Genomic DNA, 19,120 nt, shown 5'->3' on the forward strand with positions numbered 1-19,120 from the left:
GTCGACCTCCTCGCGCTTCCCCCTGGAAACTATCATGGTTAATTCCTGATGAATTCATCATGACTAACATGGCTAACTGGTCTGTTTTCATTCTCATCTATCACCCTTCACTGGTGCTCCGCCAGCGTATCCCGTTAGCGCAGGCGGGGTTACCATACCATATTCACCTATCAAAAAAAAAAAAAAAATACATGACTAAACAATAAAGTTATCAGACGTATGACTACTATGGTACTTAATACAATGAATGGCGTAATATGGAAAAAAAATTGACGTACAACAGTGAATTATATTGCTCCACAGGTGAAGGCGAAGGCTGATATCTCATCAGAGGAATTAATTATTCTATCGACAATAATGTTGATAAAAATAAAAATGAAAGATAATCAGCGCTTAACAGTGATTCTTGAAGATAATTATATTATACATTAAAAAAAAAAATTAACAAAAAAATTACGTACAGCTACAGCATACATAGGTGTTTTACATTGTCAAATCATTTGAAAAAGGATGGTGTGATTAAAACAATAAGAAGAAACGAGACAACCAGTGTTTATCATTTACACGGAAGTACGAATATACAAATGTTATAGTGGTGTTTATTAACATTAACTTAAGGATTCATTTTCGTCATGTTTTTAACGTAGGCATCCACCTTCTTTTACTTTAAGCGAACTTTAATTCAATTTCTTTCTTTTTTTTTTGCCGTGTGTCAGCCAGGCATAACCTTGTGGTTCCATAACCGTGTGTTACGAAGCGAGGAATCTCTTCCTTCCGTAGAGATTAAATAATCGCAAACAAGATTTGTGTAATCGAACAAAATTGGAGTATTAAAATTGAAGATAAATATTTTAATAGCCTTAAAGTTTAAACATTTGTCTGCAAAAGGCGACTCCGATCCTAAGCTTAATTTTATTAAAAATATTTATTATTTAAGCGGCGAAATTAAATGAATAATCTATTTTACTGTGCAACAAGCAGTTTTTTTTTTTCGCAAAGTAAAGCGGTACCTTCAAGAATTAATATGAGTTTAATTCGGAAATCTTTACTAATATTATAAATGTGAAAGTGAGTTTGTTTGTTTGTTAGCTTATAGCGGCTTATACGGTTTAACCAATTACAATTAAATTTGATAACTCACGGTCAGTAAACATATTATATCACGCGAACAAAGTCGCGATTTTACTCGCTAGTAAAAGATATCATTTACAAAAAGAACTGAAATCATTAGCCAGAACTAACGTCGTAATCGACGTCATATAGTCACAAAAATTAAGATTATTTGAAAACATCTTTAAAAATTTAAAAAAGTTTAAAGTAAGTATATATATTTATATTTATGTATGTATTTGGATGTATGTGTTTATTTATGTATGTGTATGTATATATATGTATGTACTATGCTGTCACAGATATTATTTTTTACAGATCTATTTCTTTTAACGCGCCACCTACCTATTTATGCTTTAATTCCTTCTTCCCAAAGGTTGTTTGGAAGAGATTGCTTAGCAATAAGACCGCTTTTGTACTACACTATACGTATTGAAAATTGTTCAACCAATCCTGTTATGATGGTGCAATAAAGTGTTAAATAAATAAGTCGTTTAAAAATTAACAACTACCACGAATTGTCATGCTGCGTATAGCGGCCAAGCTTATGACTCATTGTAATGCGCGGGAGTGAGTGAGCCGCGTAATTACAATATGTTATGGTTCTGCATCTTCATAGTTAAAAACTAAACCTTTTTGGAATCACTTTGTATTCCGCCTGTTAGTTCATCACGATCCTTTTTTGTGCAGATCAGCTAAGGTGTCAAGCTGATTTTTATATGTAGCGGGTACTAAAGAAAGAATTAAGGTTATGAAACATTAAACACACCTATATAGATACCTACCAATTCCCATAGTGACAAGAACGTGATCAGATTTATACGTTATATATTTTAATCACAGATTATTGACGGTCTCTATGGCGCTGATTTGCGTAAAATAATTTTCGGGTATGATTCTTGATCGGCCCAATATTGGATTAAGCTTAAATCACTAGGTTTGGGATACAGCTAGTAATCTATACTTATCTATGCGGAAAAATTACACACTGTCGATACAGTTTTATTTTCGGTCGTACAAAATCTTGTAATTTGGCATTTATAAGTATATTGATAATTTTTGCTGTATGTACCTACATAGAACGGACCATTCCTTCCTATTCCGTTGGTGCCGTAAGAAGCGACTAAGGGAATTAAATGATCGAGGGATGGGCAGCAGCGCTCTTCTTGAAACATCACCAAAGGCTTACTAAAGGCTTGCCAACTCGCCTGCCAAGCGTAGCAACTGATGACAAAATCCTAAGGAGGAGGCCTATGCCCAGCAGTGCAGTTAATGGCTGTTATGATAATACTAGTAGATTTTATAGTAAAATCGTACGAAACCCTCGGAGCGCGAATTCACCAGTACATGTCCTAGTTTTTCCATAATCTTAATGTATGTCAATAAGTCATCAGTTTATCAGTGTCAGTGTCGGAATGGAAGGTTTATTTACAACATTGTAGCATCACTACATTTTAGTTTTGAACATTAATTGGATTTGACCAAATCGCAATGGTATGATATATTGGAATAAGGTCTAACATAGTGTAACAGTATAGACGTAACACAGTAATTATTTGTACAATAATTAGCACTGTAAATACGTAATGTCAATGTCAAATCGCATTATTGCAGTTCATGTTAATAATTACCTACGTAATGAGCGCAAGCTGCAAGAACATAGGTATTTATTAATTAATTTATAATCTGATTACAATATTGTTGTAACTACATGTAATAGGTGGGTATAGATTTAAATTATTTAGCTTATAATCCAAAAATATAATATTGCTATATAAAGATTAGACATTGTAGAGAAGAACTATTTAATCGTGCTTTTTTTTATAATATATACACAAAATAGTAAAAGCAAAGCGCCGTGTGGTACGTCGCTTTTTGTAAATGGGATCATGGGTTATTCTTACTCAGGCCATCTTTTTCGAAAATAAACTTTAAAATACTTCAGTTGTCAGAATCAAGTAATTTTATATTATTCTGGACTGTTTTCTCTCAGATGTTCATTGTCTGTACGCAAAGAATACTAGCTTAAGTTAAGGACTAAGCAGTTGATGGAATTATGTGATTCTTATTATTTTTAAACCGACAGGTTTATGTAATTATTACACAACAAGAAAACCTTGACTTTCCTTCATATGGCTCGCAATTCCTTTCAGGGTCCATTCCTGCACTAAAATTGATCTGATTCATATCGCCTTGTATTCGAAAAAGGTTACTTGGTATTATTAATATTGTAAATATTTAGTTAAAGGATAAATTATAATAATATTCGTGCATGCATGAAACAAGTTATAATTACAAATCCAAGTTTAAACTACTATTTTATTATTAAATTATTTTAATTGAATTTATCTCAAATCATGATAATTATTGCTTCAGTTTAATTTTCTCCGTAGCAAGAGCCAATTTGCGAATGTTACAGAGGCAGCCAGCAGACGCTTCTTGTAATATTGGGTCTTTAGATCCGATTGTTTCCAACAGGAAATGTACTACCCCAGCCTGTAAAATATGACAAATTATAAATTACTTTTTTACATAAGAACGTTTTAATAAATGTATGAGAACAAACGAGTGATTGGGATTCTGTACTTCTGCAAACACAAAATTTTATTACCATGACGTAATGAGTATATAATACAGTTTCGGCATTTATTGCTTATACGTAAGTAAGCATTATTACTGTAAGAATAATATTTAAGAAATAATTGCTACTATATTGTAAAGACGCAATACTCGACATTTGCTCATTTCGCTGAGCATATTAAAATTTATCGCCAAATCCAAATTCACGAATTAAGGCTTATAAATCAGAGTAGTTTCACTAAATTATATTTTTTATATTTAATCTATTGATAATTGATATATGATTAAATAAAATATTGAATAATTATAATCAAAATATTTACCGCGTGCATTGTAACACAGTTTATAGAGTAGAAAGAGAGATGGTATAGAGCCAATGCAGTTGCTCTGTGCACGCTGGGATCACGAGATGTCATATAATTGACCAAGGGAGTAATGGCTCCACGTTTACCAAACTCTTGACGATTCTGTGCCCAATCGCAACAATAAGCAATTGCTACGCCCAGATTAGCTCGAAGATGGTCGTCTGTTGTACTAACTGCAATCAAAATTGTACGTTAAATAACTTAATATTATGAATAAAGATGCAATCGATATTATAACTTATAGATACTCGCCAAGTTTCGATAGCTTTCCAACAACGCCATGATCAGATATAACAGCTAAATTCTCATGATCCTTAGCAATTGTTGCTATAGCAGCGCAAATGGCGGACAAAACGTTATGATCATCAGAATCTAATAAATCAACAGTCAATTCTAAAGCACCGACAAAAGATCTGACCATCTCGCCTGAGTCTGCCGCATTCTGAACACAAGGACTTAATGCTAATGCAGCGTTAGTTTGAACTTTTTTAGAATCGTTTTTCAATAACGACCATATGAGTCTAACGCCATCTAATTCGTCAATTTCGGTCATACAGTTCTGTTCCTTGGCGCATTCCATTAATACCAATGGCACATTCTCCAAAAGAGGTTTATGTGTATTGTTCAAATGGTGAACTGAAAAAATCATAGAAGTGAATGTTGCAAAACTTACAAATAAATCAATAGTATTTTAAATTATATATATAGAAGCTTCATAAACTCTGTACTTACTTAGCATAGGAATACCACCTGCACTTCTAATTTTATCTCTATTAGGAGGATATTTAGCGCATTCCGCTAAAGCTCCAGCTACATTAGTTAAGACTCCGTCATTTTCGTCATCCAATAATTTAACCAATATAGGAACTGCACCAAGCTGATCTAATTTCTTAACGCTAGCATCGCTGTTAGCACATTTCCATAACGCACCAGTTACGGCTGCCATCAGTGGTTTGTTAGCTCTGTTAGTACCATCTTGAGCAGCTTCTACCAGTAGCTCTAGTCCTCCAGCTTCACGAATCATGTCTCTTGTTATAGAATCACTTGCGCATTTATATATGGCTAAACTACAATACGTCTGTGAAAATATGTAATGAAGTGCTACGTTATAGTTTATCTGTTTATTTTGAATTATCACAATGCTGATAAAATATTAGCATACCTTCAGATCCTTATCTTCGTTAGCCAAATGTTTTATTAAATCATTGACCATTTTCTCAGTTTGTATAGCTAACTGAAATGAAGTCTCATTTGCACACATTTGTAGAAGTCCAACTGCAGGGATTGCCACGTCTAGATGAATTGTTTTGAGCATCCGTGCGATTAGAGGTATCATGCCATACTTCCTCATTGCTTCCCGATTTCTTTGAGATGATGACATAGACCAGAGAGCTTTCGCTCCAGCTCGTGCAATATCCAAAAACTGTAACTCGTCGTGATTTAATTCTTCACGTGGTGTAACTAGATACCTGGTGATCGTAGATAATATTAGTTATAACTTAAAATTTTTGTAAATAACGTTACATAATTTCGTTGAATAATATTTTCGACTTACCTTTCTTTAATATCCAACAAATCAATTAATTTGGGTATTCCGCCGAATTTTCTACAGAATTTTCTACTTTTACGAATTCTGCCTAAATTGGCAATAGTTTCCGCTGCGAGTATTTGTACGTCTCTTGCTGGGTCTGACAAAAGTCCCACAAGCAACGGAATCGCTCCCAAATCTGTAACTTTCTTCCTAATTTCAATATTTGGTGTTATATCCTTTAAAACGGCAAGGCCTCCCAAAATACAACATAAATCTCTGGTCTCTAACAAATTTACAAGCAGTTCTAATCCACCGATTTCTTGAATCGCTCTTTGGTTTACTTCTATTGTAAGGTCGTGATCCTTCAAACAAGACAGTGCAACCATAGTAGCTGTTTGATTACCAGCCTTCATATATTTGACGAGTTTTTGTATATGCCAATATTCTGGAGGTATTTCCGATGACTTGATGAGATCTGCCCAGTTGTCCTCAGTTGATGATGTTGATGAAGCAGAAGATGCTGAAGTATCAGATCCCTCAGTAACCATAACAATTCTAGGTAATCCAACAGTATCCTGTCCCCCATCCACACTAAACGTAGATATATTGTCGCCTTCCGCCATGATTTATTTAGTTGTATAAAAAAATATCGTATTTAAAAAAGTAATATCAAATGAACAATCTTAGTAATCCTAGCGTCGTTATGTCAATGTGGTTGCTTAGTAACACAAGTATTTTTTAAGTCCTAATGAACTCTTATGTACGTACTGTTTTTCATTTTAATCTAATTTATATACGTACATTACAAATATTTATTATTTATATAACTAATACTATTTTCTTCTTCTTTTTACGTTGATAAATTTATCCGATGTCTATAATATAATGCTATATAAGTATATATGCAATTAAATACCCTAATCTATGAGTACGTATATAGGTTGATACTTTACATAATTCTTTGCTTTTCCCAAAACAATATGTAATTTTTTACGTAAAAATTGCTTTTCTCAAGATCTCATTTACTAAAACTCCCAAAATATATTTGAATAAGTATGTAATGTGCATATAAACAAGTATACGGAACTAAATTTAAACGAAAAGACGGCAGTAAAATAATTCTTTATTATAATTATTTATCTATTCAGTAAAAATTGTACGTTCTTAGCTTGTTCTGTCCTTTTTCTACGATTCTTTTGTTCTATTCTTCCTGTTTGATGATCTAATAAATATAGAGGCCAAACTAGTCACGTCGGAACAAATATATGTCACCGTAAAAAACATTTACTTCGTTCTCAATGTTGATATTAAATAAAATAAATATATCGGTATTAAGTCAGACCGATGAGCTGAACAAATGTTTTATATGAGTAGGTACTATTGTGTAATTACTAGCAATCCGAATATATAATATCAGGTTAACCTCCACGCGACCCTCCCTATTAATCCAAGTAAATTTGTCATAATGGACTTTTAATCCTTCATCGTAGTAATGGTTCGACTGGGAGGGAAAGGGATTTTTAGTAACATGGACTGAGTTCCATTGCTAGCAATATACCCTATCAGGTCACGTAGTTCCCCCTGGAAACCATCGTGCTGAATTCCAGGTGAATTCATCACGGTCGGCTAACTGACCTCCCCATTCATCTTCGCCTATCATTGCTCATTGGTGCCCCGCCAGAGTATACCAGTAGCGCAGGCGGGGTTACCATTCCATTATCATCCACTGAAAAAAATGATCCAACTGATCTTACTACATCTTTATCTGGTTACTTTCATAATATGACATGTGATGACATGGTTTCTAAAGTAAAGCTGTATATTTTATGTAACATTTATTATACCACTGAAGTGACAAACAAGCATACGAACCACCTGATGGTAAGTGGTTACCTTAGCCTATGAACACCTGCAATACCAGAGGTATTACGCGTGCGTTGCCGACCCTGAAGAAACCTCTTTACCCCTCTTTTGAAGAACCCCATGCTGTAGTCTCTTGGGAAAACCTCGCCAGGGAGCTCATTCCACAACCTGAGTATTACTTGCTTACCTCTATATAAACATATTGTGTTCTTTGTTTCAGTTCCGGAGAAGCGTGAAAGATGTGGTGAAGCCAGAACATAACGATCATTATTTACTGCGATGGTTAAGAGGTAATATATTAACACAGTAGTAGTTTTATTTAGTAGATGTATTTACACTTCCTCTATTCATGTATTCACTATTCACGGATTAAAAAATTGCGACCCAATACCTAAATTCGCGGCTATATAACTTTATTCGCGGATCTAATCGGTACAAATTAATAAAAAGAATTCAGTATCATTTGTAAATACATCGGGAAATGGACTAATAAAAAGTTAAAACAGACCTTATTACGATTACGCCTAATGCATGTTGTCAAATGCTGTGAAGTGGTTCGACTTTTTATATTTACAGTTTCTACATTCGCGGTATATTTACGAAGCATATACTCCGCGAATAAAAAGCTTTTACTATATATTGACAAACATTTCATAGAAGTGAATTTTGCAAAACCTACAAATATTTAATTAGTATTTTAAATTCTATATCAGCATAAGTACAGAGCGTCATGAATTCTGTACTTACTTAGCATAAGAATACCATGCACCCTTCGAATTTTATCTTTATTAAAAGAATCCTTAGTGCATTCTGCTAGAATTCAGCTACATCGGTTAAGACTCCATCATTTTCGTTATCCAATAATCAAACCAATGCAGGAACTGCACCGAGCAAATCTAATTTCTTGACGCTAGCATCGCTATTAGCCAACACAACGATATTACGATGGTTAAGAGGTAAATTGTATAACCTCAAATACATTAACAATCAGCTCAGTAGGTACCTTAGGTTGAGAACTGCATCTACGTGTAACACGTTACGAAATCAGAAGTCGACATACGCAAATATTAAAACCAATCTCAGAATAGTGGAAACATTTTGTAAATTTTAGCTTATTATAAACTTTTTTTGTGAATCAGAAAAATATAATAAAAATTACTTACACTTAGTATAAAAGATGTTGATGGACATAATAATGAGAATTGCAGGTACTTAATCTATGTGACAACAATGTTTTATTATTATCTTAATTCTGGCTTTTTTTATCTGTGAATTGGTTCGCGTGACTTGGGTACATATATTAAGGATAGTAACTGAATGATAAAAAAAATGGCCTAAGTACATAGGTACTCTATCCCAAATACTACATAATACCAAATTTTAAAAGTTAAAGCACAAAGAGGTAATAAAGGCATTTTATTCAGATTTTTATATTATCTAGTTTGTATATATATATATTTATATATATATATATATATTCTTTATTGCACAAAAACATACAGTAACAACAATAAGTTAATAACAATGTTAGCAAAGGCGGTGTTTTTATTGGTGATAATGGAATGGTAACCCCACCCGCGCTATCGGTATACACCGGCGGGGCACCAGTGAAGGATGATTGTTGAGAATGAAGCAAGTCAGTTAGCCCATCGTAACGAATTCAACAAGAATTGTTTACGATGGTTTCCAGGGGGAACCACGTGGAGGTCGATAAGGCATATTGCTAACAATAGGACTGTCAAACTTCATTACTAACAATTCCTTTCCCCCCTAATATTACTTAGAGGGGGGAAGGGATTGTTAGTAACGGGGAGGTTAGTCCCCATTCCTATCAATATACCTTATCTGGTCGACCTTCACGTGGTTCCCCCTGGAAACCATCGTAAACAATTCTTGTTGAATTCGTCACGATGGGCTAACTGACCTGCTTCATCCTCAACAATCATCCTTCACTGGTGCCCCGCCGGTGTACACCGATAGCGCGGGCGGGGTTACTATTCCATTATCACCCATCAAAAAAAAAATATTACTTAGAATTCATACTTTCACAATTTGTAACAAACTATATATAAGTAGGTACCTAAGTTCATAATGATCATTGTCAATTCAGTGTTAATGATTACCAGTTTTAACATAATCTTATGTATATTTATTAATATAAATATTATTTAAGTGTCTATCGTTCATGATTTGAAATACAACATAAGTACCTACTCGTATTGCATGTATTAAATGTACGATAAATTGATGTAGTTTCTCTTTTCTATTACACTTATATAAAAAGAGTTACTAATAATTTATTTAATTACATGGTTACGTAAACTCTCAAACATAGACATTTGTTATTGACTATGGTATACAGCAAACTGTGATTTGGGTCTTTATACACAAACCAGTGACCCGTCTCGACACGGATTCAATTGGCTACTTAATATAGCAACGTATCAAAATCCCGAAGTATGCTGTGAAACAAGCAAACATATAATTAATACTATGTATTTAAAAATGCTACAGGCTTTCATACCTACAATACAGTTTCATACTTACAACTTATTTTATACATTATACTTTTCATACCTTAGTACGACCCATTAATATCTCACTGTTTTTTTTTTTTGTGATAATGAAATGGTAACCTCGCCTACACTATTGGTATACGTTGGCAGGACACCAGTGATAGATGATAGTTGTGGATGAAAGCAGGTCAGTTAGCTCATCGTGACAAATTCTACTAGAATTAACCACGATGGTTTCCAAGGGGAACCACGCGGAGGTTGACCTGATAGGGTGTATAGCTGGCAATGGGTCAGTTAGACCCCATTACTAACAATCCCTTTCCCTCCTTCCCCTCCAATATTTCACTGTTGATCATGGATAGAAACACGTAGCTAGTATCTCGATTCGAGTAAAGCACCTTTAGGAGTATTATTTCGCTTTATTTCTCTAGGTTTTATCTTGGCATATTCATAATAGCTGAAAGTTTGTCTGATTAAACTTTATTATATTTCAGCTAGAAACTGGAATCCAGATGCGGCAGAAAAAATGCTACGAGATGTAAGTATTTCAATACTTTTTTAATTTGTATATCTTTATATTGCTATTACTTATTAACTTATTGTGACGGTAACGCTTGTTATCGAAACTACTTATTTTAATTCAATGTAAAAGCCAACAAAGATGTCTGATTGGTTGTTACTCGAGTACGATTTAAGGACACGAATAAAATTCAGTACACACATGGACCATATTCTAGATCTTGCTTGCAACAAGTACTATTTTACTTTGCAAAGAAAAAGGCAACATTAATCGTTACAAAATTAAAATTACAATACGGGAGTAAATACTATTAATTGCCTTTTTGCGTATTTTAAAATACAACAAATGGTGAAGGTTCTTCTTTTGGAAGTCACTTACAAATAACAAATTACGAGTACAATAGTTTATTATGCAAATTATCGGTTTGTATTATCCTTACTTGTCATAATATATTTAAATTGCATATTATTGTGAAAAATATATTTTAAATAAATTATTTTTCTCTACTTTAAACATCACCAAAACCTAACTGCGGATGCCGATCAGCCTGACAAGTGTCGCAACTACTGGCAACCCTCTTCCCCCCTTACCTCCTAGGTAAATGATAGTACACTTAAAATGAAACATGAATAACAGCATTTTACTTAGATATGTAAGTGAGAAGCAATCTTTTATTGAAATCGAATGAAAAGAGAAATTTAAGTATTATTTTTAATAAATTAGCTCTTTATTTTTTTTGTCAGTAGATATAATTTTAATACCAGCATTAGTCCTTGGCTTTCCAAGTATATAAACAGATAAAATCCTTATTATATATGAAGTTAGGATATAACCTATCAATAGGTATACAACATCCATTAAAACAAAAAGTGTGATCAAGTATTGATTATGTTTACAGTCATTAAAATGGCGAGAAAAGTGGGGAGTGGACGAGCTACAGCATTGGGAAGGACCAGAAATTCTACAGAAGTATTTTCCCAGTGGCAGCACGGGATTTGATAAAGAAGGATCGCCTGGTATGTAAAAATAAAAACTGTTAAAGAATGTGTTGCAAATTATATAACTTTCCCTGTACATATTGTATTATCACGTGCTCTCTATGCCCTATGCTCGTACATGCTAATCTTCGAAAGCATCCAACCGACTTCATTTTGTAATACCATCGATGAAGTGCAACATATAGCGGTAGAGTGGCGTATAAACTCGATGGATGTGCCACTTTAACCTGAATAAATTAAATATTATTCTTATTCAATCTATATTAGCTAAATCCAAGTCAGAAAATTTTGTATATCTCTGTAAATTATTCATACCCATTAATTCCTCTTTTTCCGTGACTAAGGAAAGTAAATAAAACATTTTTTGAGAAAGAAATATAAATAAAAAATAAACTTTTGTGATTGCATATAATTGGTACCGGATTGAAATATAGAATAATTTTGCATTATAAAAGACGGGAATTAATGCATTTTGATAAACGGCCTTAGTCAATATACTCGTAAAGACGGTCCGTGTAATCTGGTCGAAACGTTGAGATAACCCAGGCAAATTATCATAGTTTATCGACCTCTCTTATAAACCATAAATCATGCAACGCGAAAAATTAATAGAATATTTTTGGACCCTATATGTGGCGCTATTGTCGAGATATGAAACACCGTAAATGATATCAAGATAAATACAAATAAATTACTATTTATTTCTCTATCTTTCCAGACAATAATCGATTTTAATATATTTTGAGCCTTGAACAGACAGAATTCTTTCAAGTTTCTGTCAATTCCATGTACCTATAGATAGTTTATTTTCCTCAACATGCCATGCCATTCTTTACGGTCTATTTTCAGTTATAATTGTCCCATTAGTGGGCCTTGACGTGTGGGGTATGCTGCATTCATTAAGCAAATCTGACGTGATCCGAATGGTGATAAAACACTTGGAGAACTACCTCGCCATAGCGCAGAAGCAGGCGTTAACTCATGGACCCGCTGCTTTGCAGGTAACTTTCAGTATCTTTCGTAATTTTTCATTCTAAAGGCTGTCTGTAATTAGTATATTTTAAGAAGCCATTAACAGACCACTACTGGGGATAAATCTATTTTTTTTTATATAACATAGAATGGCAAACAAGCTGACGGCCTACCTGATGGAAAGTGGTAACCGTCGCCTATAGACATAAGCAGTACCATGGACATAACAGAGTATACTGTTTCGCCCATGATACCCCCATGATATCCCACCCTTCAAACCGAAACACAGCCATGCGAACACAACTGCTTTACGGTTGAAACACAAATGGGACAGAGGTACCCAAGCAGTCAACTTTTGTACAAAGTCTCTCTCTGGTCTACCTCTTCTATTAGAGAAGGATATTTATTAATAATGAGGTATAACAGCTCCATTGAAAACAATACACTCTATTAAGTAGACCTCTACGCAATTACTCCTAGACACCATTGTAGATTTGGATTTTTGATATTGTTTGTATAAAATTAGGAAAACAGATGGACAATGCCCTGAAAATATATGAAGGATATGTCACGTTGACAAAATTGTCGAAGTTAATTTAGTTAAATTTAATGTTTTGTGTTGTTTACATATACATATTTCAAGTCATGATCAGCGCGATCAATTCAAAGCGACGCGTTTATATACATAGGTATCTACTATTTGTTCGTAATCGCGTCACGATAAATTCCGATTATGAATTTAAATACAGCTAATAGATATATTATTATCAACCGATTTCAAAAATAAGAAGGTGCTCAATTAGATTGTATTTGTTAACAGACGGAATAATGAGGTAATAAACATATTGTTACCTCATCAAAATATGTTTCTTACCTTATAACTCCGTTATTTGTAAACCGACTTGAAAAATTCTTTTTATCTGAAAGGATATACTTACAGATGGTCTCAAAGAATTTTTAAAAATCGATCCAGTAGTTAAGTTTTTAAGTTAAAACAACTGATTTTGCTACATTTGAAGTAAATTTTTTTTGGGAAACAATCTTAAATTGTGGGTCTCGTATTGCAGGCTACAGTCATCTTCGACCTAGAAGGATTCAGTATGAAGCAGTACGCGTGGAAGCCTGCCGCCGAAATGGTGTTTACGTTGCTTCAAATGTACGAAGCAAACTATCCAGAGATACTTAAGATATGTTTTATTGTAAACGGTATGGAATTTACTTATATTGTTTACGATAGATTCTAATCAGCTCATGATTATTTTAGTAGGATAAGGTACAAATTCAACAAAAGAATCAATTATCATAATTAATACATTTTGTACAATGATAATATGAATTCTGATCAGATACAATCAAAGCATTATCATATTTTTATATATGTACATTATCGTTATCACTTCTCTATAGTATCAACTAGTTATCTGTATAATAGAATAAATAACAAAAAAAAAAAAAATACTCGGTATCAAAAATAAGCTTGAATGCTACGATACTATCAGCCTATTTTTTTTTTTTTTCGAAACTTTAGAGGCGAACGAAAGAAAAAATTTATATTACATTTTGAAAAAATGAGGTTCTTAAAAATAAGCAAATCGACGACATTCGTCTCGAAAATGACCTCACTGCACTCGCTAAAGACCAAGCGAGCAAAGAGGAACGCGCAAAATGACTGACTCATTAGGTCCCTCCAATTATTCTCGACCATTTTACTTATAAATCTATTTTAAATCGTGGCCATTTATCACGTCAGATTTCCGTATAAGTAAAGCTGTATATTTTATGTAACATTTATTATAACCACTGAGGTGGCAAACGAGCATACGGCCCACCTAATGGTAAGTGGTTACCGTAACCTATGAACACCTGCATTACCAGGGGTATTAGGCTCGCGTTGCCAACCCTGAAGACCTCTTTACCCCCTTTTTAAGAACCCCATGCTGTAGTCTCTTGGGAGAACCTCGACATGAGCTCCCTCATTCCATAACCTGTGTGTGTTTATATGATTGTTGTGCCCTTCCAGGTTTCAAGTTGATACTGTACCTTAAATCCTTAAGATCTATATTCTTACAACATAAAAATATAATAAATGATTGAATTAAATTGTATAAGGTTTTTAGGGCTGCGAAAGTGTCTAGACACGTAACAGGCAGATAAGTACTATCATATCATAATGTCTATGATCAGTGGTACCCTGCACTTTAGTTGTTTTGTTAAGAGAGGGACTGGCTGAAAACCAGCGCTGTGCAGCTGTTCACATTGCGTTGGGACACTCACAGCATCAGCTGAGCCGGTTCCTTTTGCCGAGTATGGGACACTTTTTGTATATGTTATTTATATTTTATATTGTAATTGTAAGGCAATAAACGTTTCTATTCTATTCTATTAAAGAATTAACCCTAGTGTTTGTAACAGGGGACTTAAAAATCAACAAATGTCAAATGCATTTATAATTTAGACGTTGACTTTATAGATAGATAGATACTCTTTATTGTTTCCTCCAAAAGATTACAATAGTAAACTTATTATAAATATAAACAACTACGAAGAAATAATCACAGTGAGTAAATAATGGGCGACCTTATCGCTAAAAGCGATCTCTTCCAGACAACCTTTGGATGGAGAGGAGTAATTATAAACAGTTTGATCGGAGGCACGATGAAATTCCATTATTACTTTAATTGTATTTCAACCACCGAAACAAATAAACTTGCCAATTTTTTATTTCCATTTCATTTTCTAATTCCAGCACCGAAAGTATTTTCTCTCGCGTTTTCCGTTATCAAGAAATTTATGCACGAGTACACCATATCTAAAATCAAGATCTACGGCAGTGACTCTAAAAAGTGGCAGGCACAAATACTGATGCACGTGGACAAAGACCAGTTGCCTGTATTTTACGGCGGCACTATGGTGGATGAGAACGGAGACCCAAAGTGCAGCCTAATTGTAAGTATGCCAAATAAATACCTGCCGGTGAGAAGGGAGCGGGGTGTGGATGTAATCTTAAGTATACTAATAAAATCCAGATTTCCAAATGAAACTTAGTTGGCATTTTCCAATTTTGAACACCTTTTGGACCTTCTAGTAAAGGAAGTAATATTTTTTTTAATAATTTACGTTGCAATGTACAGGTAGATGAGCTAGCTATAGAATATCGCCGAATATACAAAGTATAGGCGACTCTAGAAGTTTTTTAAACTATTTTTGCACTAAATCATCTAAAAAAATATTTTATTTTAGGTGAAACCTGGTGGTAAAGTGCCAAAGAGCTACTATTCAAAGAATTCCGACAAAGAATCGTCGAAAGAGTACACACGAGTTACGATCAAGACTGGCGAAAAGCACTCGGTAGACTTGTTATGTGACTCTGATAGTGTTTTGAAGTAAGTTAATTTTGATATATATGTGGTGAGATAATACTCACCAATGTTTATAATATATATCAACTTTTATAATATAATTGAGTTTTAAAAACAAGCAGACAAACAAACATTTTGTTATATATATATATATTTTTTTTTATTCAACTTAGAATGGCAAACAAGCTGGCGGCCCACCTGATGGAAAGTGTCGCCTATAGACATGAATATATATCAACTGTTTCGCCCATGATACCCCCCATGCGTTCCCATTCCTGAGGACTCAGATGTTATTCCTCCGTACCCAGTAAATTCACGCCATATCCCACCCTTCAAACCGAAACACAGCCATGCAAACACAGCTGCTTTACGGTTGAAACACGAATGGGACAGAGGTTATATATATATATTTATATCATGACGCTTGGACACGGCACTCACTCGCAAGATGCGCGCGCAGGTCGCGCAGGCGCTTTGTGATTTTTGGCTGCGCGCGCATACCGCGCACGGGCCAGCGACGACAGTGTTTTGTTAACTTGGACAATTTAAAAGTTTATTTGTTTTATTGTGAAATACTTATTATTTTTTTTTTAATTATTGATTAAATTTATTTACAAGATGAACCCTACTATTAATCCTACATATACATTAGATCTTTGCAAAAGAGCACACTCATTTCTAGTATAGAATTTATATATATATACACTTATTAACTTACATTACCTAATTACTTACTTATAGAGGGAAAGGAATTGTTAGTATCTAGTTCTTGCAATCAATATAATTTGCGTTCGTGTTAGTTTATATTCATTTTGTCACTATTAAAACAGCTTTTTTTTTTTGTAAAATGTAATTCTAAATTATTGTCCTTAATTAAACTGTATATTACAGATGGGAAGTCGGCATAGACAGTCACGATATAAAGTTCCTAATAAAGCGAACCGGCGAGGATGGCACCGAGAGCGTCGTGCACGGACCCAGGAAGGTGTCAGAGGGGCCGTTGGACATCGGCGTGTTGCCCGTCACAGGACCTTCCACTTGTAAGGCTTCATTCAAAATAGTTCAAAACAACACAATAATTCTATTAGAATAACCAATTCGCGTAGGAAAATACTTAGAACGGCGAATAGACAGATTTTTTTATGTGCTAAATCAGGGGTGACCAACTTGACTAGACTCATGATCTACTGTTTACTGATGAAACCCTGTGGGATCTACCAATTACATATTTCTTGAAATCCTGATCCGGGAATACCAGATGTGTTTTTTTTTTGTCTAATTGGCAGTTTTTTTTTTTTCGTTTTTTATCGATACGTTTTAATTTTACCGGATCACAAATTTGTATCGATTTTCAGTACATTAAGGCATCATAAATCGACTGACGAAAAAGACTTACCTATTTTTTTAAAGTTTACCTTCCTTGTCTTATCCCCTCTTTTGTTTTGCTACCTTTATTCATATAAATATACTAGCTCTTATTCGCGGTTTCGCCTGCGTTAATATTGATTTTGTTCAACAATTCTGGCTGTTGGTATAGCCCACCCTCATTAAGGAATAATTTGAAAAAAGAATACTTTAATTATAAATTATAAACAATAATTCTGCACAGTTTAAAGCAAATCGGAGGACGCAATAAAAAAAATCATACAGTAATTACCTCTCCCTCACTCCATCCTCTAAAAATATTTCACTAAAAAGTAGCCCATAACCGTTTCCAGGGTCATATCTATCTCTATACCAAAATTAATCGTAATTGATTCAGTAGTTTAGGCGTGAAACTCAACAAACTTTCGCATTCATAATTTTAGTTAGGATACCATTATAAAGTTTATAACTACCAAAACTGCCAAAAAATTATCCAAATTTCTAGTTCATTTCAATTTTCTCCAAAAAGATTTCCAAGATTTTTATTTCTCCAAAATTTCGCAAACAAGAAAATTGCGTAAAAAATTACCCAATCTGGCAATGTTGCCAGAATCTCAGGAGCGCAATCGAATATTCTCCAGTTTAAGCAAAGCCATTAGAGAAACGAAAACAATACTTATAAATACAATACAAAAAAAATAAAATACAATAAATACACCAGTATAAGCATTGCATTTGATTTCCCTAATGGCTTCTTGCAACATGCCTACTAAAGAAATGAATATTATCATTGAGAAATTCTGTGACTGTAGAATGAGTTGCACCATTCGCCTCGTTTTTTTTTTTTTCAATTAAAAAAAATACTATTAAATATTCAGCCGTTAACTATCCACTGATGAACATCAACCTTCCCCATAAGGGGAGCTTTTCCAGTAGTTGCCACGTTTGGCACGCAGATTGGCAACTGCAGTTAGGTTTTCACAGATGTTTTTAGACGCTGCTGCCTAACCCTCTACCATTAAGTTTCCTTAATCGCATTTTACGACACCCACAGGGAAAAAGGCGTAACCTCTTAATTTATACTTTACATACATACATATCTGTCACATCTGTCTACCATTAGGGTAGGCAGAAACAATGAAACGCCAAATGCTTCGATTCAAACAAACCTCAATTTATTCTTTAATTATATAATAACCAAGTTTATTACAGCACACTTTCATAATTAGTCATATCTTATCTTACATTATTCCTTCCACAGATACCGTCATATTTGATAACTCTAGCTCTTATCTGCGGAGTAGAAAGGTATTCTACGACTTACTAATTACAATACCGACCAGGGATCTCAACATAAGCGACGAGCCAGATGACAACAGGAGGTAACCTGCCGTTCTCAACAATTCATGAGATTCCTAATTAACTAATGTACAACTACTTAGGTTACGTACTTTGTATAGTTAACTATAGGTAATATAATCCTTAGTGGACAAAATCAAATTGTAAAAAAAATGTGCTAAATTCTATATATTGACTGTGTAAAATCTGTTTACCATGATCACCATAATGTAATTAAGTAATAATTAATAAATATAAATCAATAATTCCGACCCAATTCAAGAATGTTCTGTGATAATTTTTGTTTATGTTTTTAAAATCATTCTAAATTCTGATGTGGACAATCTGTTATACATCTATAAATTTTTATTGTTTTTTTAGTACCTAAGTGTTGTAAACTATATTTCCAAATTTTATTTTAGATAATAGATACTACTTTAATTTTTATATGTACTTTAATATAATGTATTATGTATATATACATTTATATACCTCGATCTCAAATTTTTCAAAAAGACAGTCCAAATAAATTTGATAATTGTATTTTTTTTTTCTGCTGATTTTGATATTCATTATAATCTAAGATATTTATGGTATAGGTAT

The 19,120-nt window shown here is 33.7% G+C and overlaps 2 protein-coding genes across 2 annotated transcripts in view; one reads left to right on the forward strand and one right to left on the reverse strand.

The window, feature by feature from the left end:
* Positions 1 to 19,120, forward strand: part of LOC113517461 (SEC14-like protein 2) — a 35,383-nt gene extending 16,263 nt beyond the window's left edge. The window contains exons 2-10 of the mRNA XM_026902126.3: positions 7,670 to 7,739; positions 10,460 to 10,503; positions 11,384 to 11,501; positions 12,333 to 12,484; positions 13,523 to 13,661; positions 15,202 to 15,401; positions 15,696 to 15,838; positions 16,706 to 16,854; positions 18,441 to 19,120. Of these exons, the coding sequence (XP_026757927.2) occupies positions 7,670 to 7,739; positions 10,460 to 10,503; positions 11,384 to 11,501; positions 12,333 to 12,484; positions 13,523 to 13,661; positions 15,202 to 15,401; positions 15,696 to 15,838; positions 16,706 to 16,854; positions 18,441 to 18,565 (1,140 nt within the window). The 3' untranslated portion in view covers positions 18,566 to 19,120. The remainder of the gene's footprint in view (positions 1 to 7,669; positions 7,740 to 10,459; positions 10,504 to 11,383; positions 11,502 to 12,332; positions 12,485 to 13,522; positions 13,662 to 15,201; positions 15,402 to 15,695; positions 15,839 to 16,705; positions 16,855 to 18,440) is intronic.
* On the reverse strand, positions 3,418 to 6,657 carry LOC113517460 (armadillo repeat-containing protein gudu). Its single transcript, XM_026902125.3, has 6 exons — positions 5,611 to 6,657; positions 5,218 to 5,524; positions 4,788 to 5,133; positions 4,308 to 4,691; positions 4,014 to 4,228; positions 3,418 to 3,606 (listed from the first exon to the last, which is right to left on the reverse strand). The coding sequence occupies exons 1-6, from the start codon at positions 6,207 to 6,209 to the stop codon at positions 3,475 to 3,477; spliced, it is 1,983 nt and encodes a 660-aa protein (XP_026757926.2). The 5' UTR covers positions 6,210 to 6,657; the 3' UTR covers positions 3,418 to 3,474.

Source organism: Galleria mellonella, unplaced genomic scaffold (assembly GCF_026898425.1).
Source record: "Galleria mellonella isolate WM207_F2 unplaced genomic scaffold, CSIRO_AGI_GalMel_v1 utg78, whole genome shotgun sequence".
NCBI lineage: Eukaryota > Metazoa > Arthropoda > Insecta > Lepidoptera > Pyralidae > Galleria > Galleria mellonella.

What these genes read in the sequence shown, in the direction of transcription:
- LOC113517460 (XM_026902125.3), bottom strand. Translation starts at nt 6,209, where the DNA reads ATGGCGGAAGGCGACAATATATCTACGTTTAGTGTGGATGGGGGACAG. An exon ending in ACGAAGATAAGGATCTGAAG is followed by an intron (nt 5,134 to 5,217) that starts GTATGCTAATAT and finishes ATATTTTCACAG; the next exon opens with ACGTATTGTAGTTTAGCCAT. An exon ending in TGGAAAGCTATCGAAACTTG is followed by an intron (nt 4,229 to 4,307) that starts GCGAGTATCTAT and finishes TTTTGATTGCAG; the next exon opens with TTAGTACAACAGACGACCAT.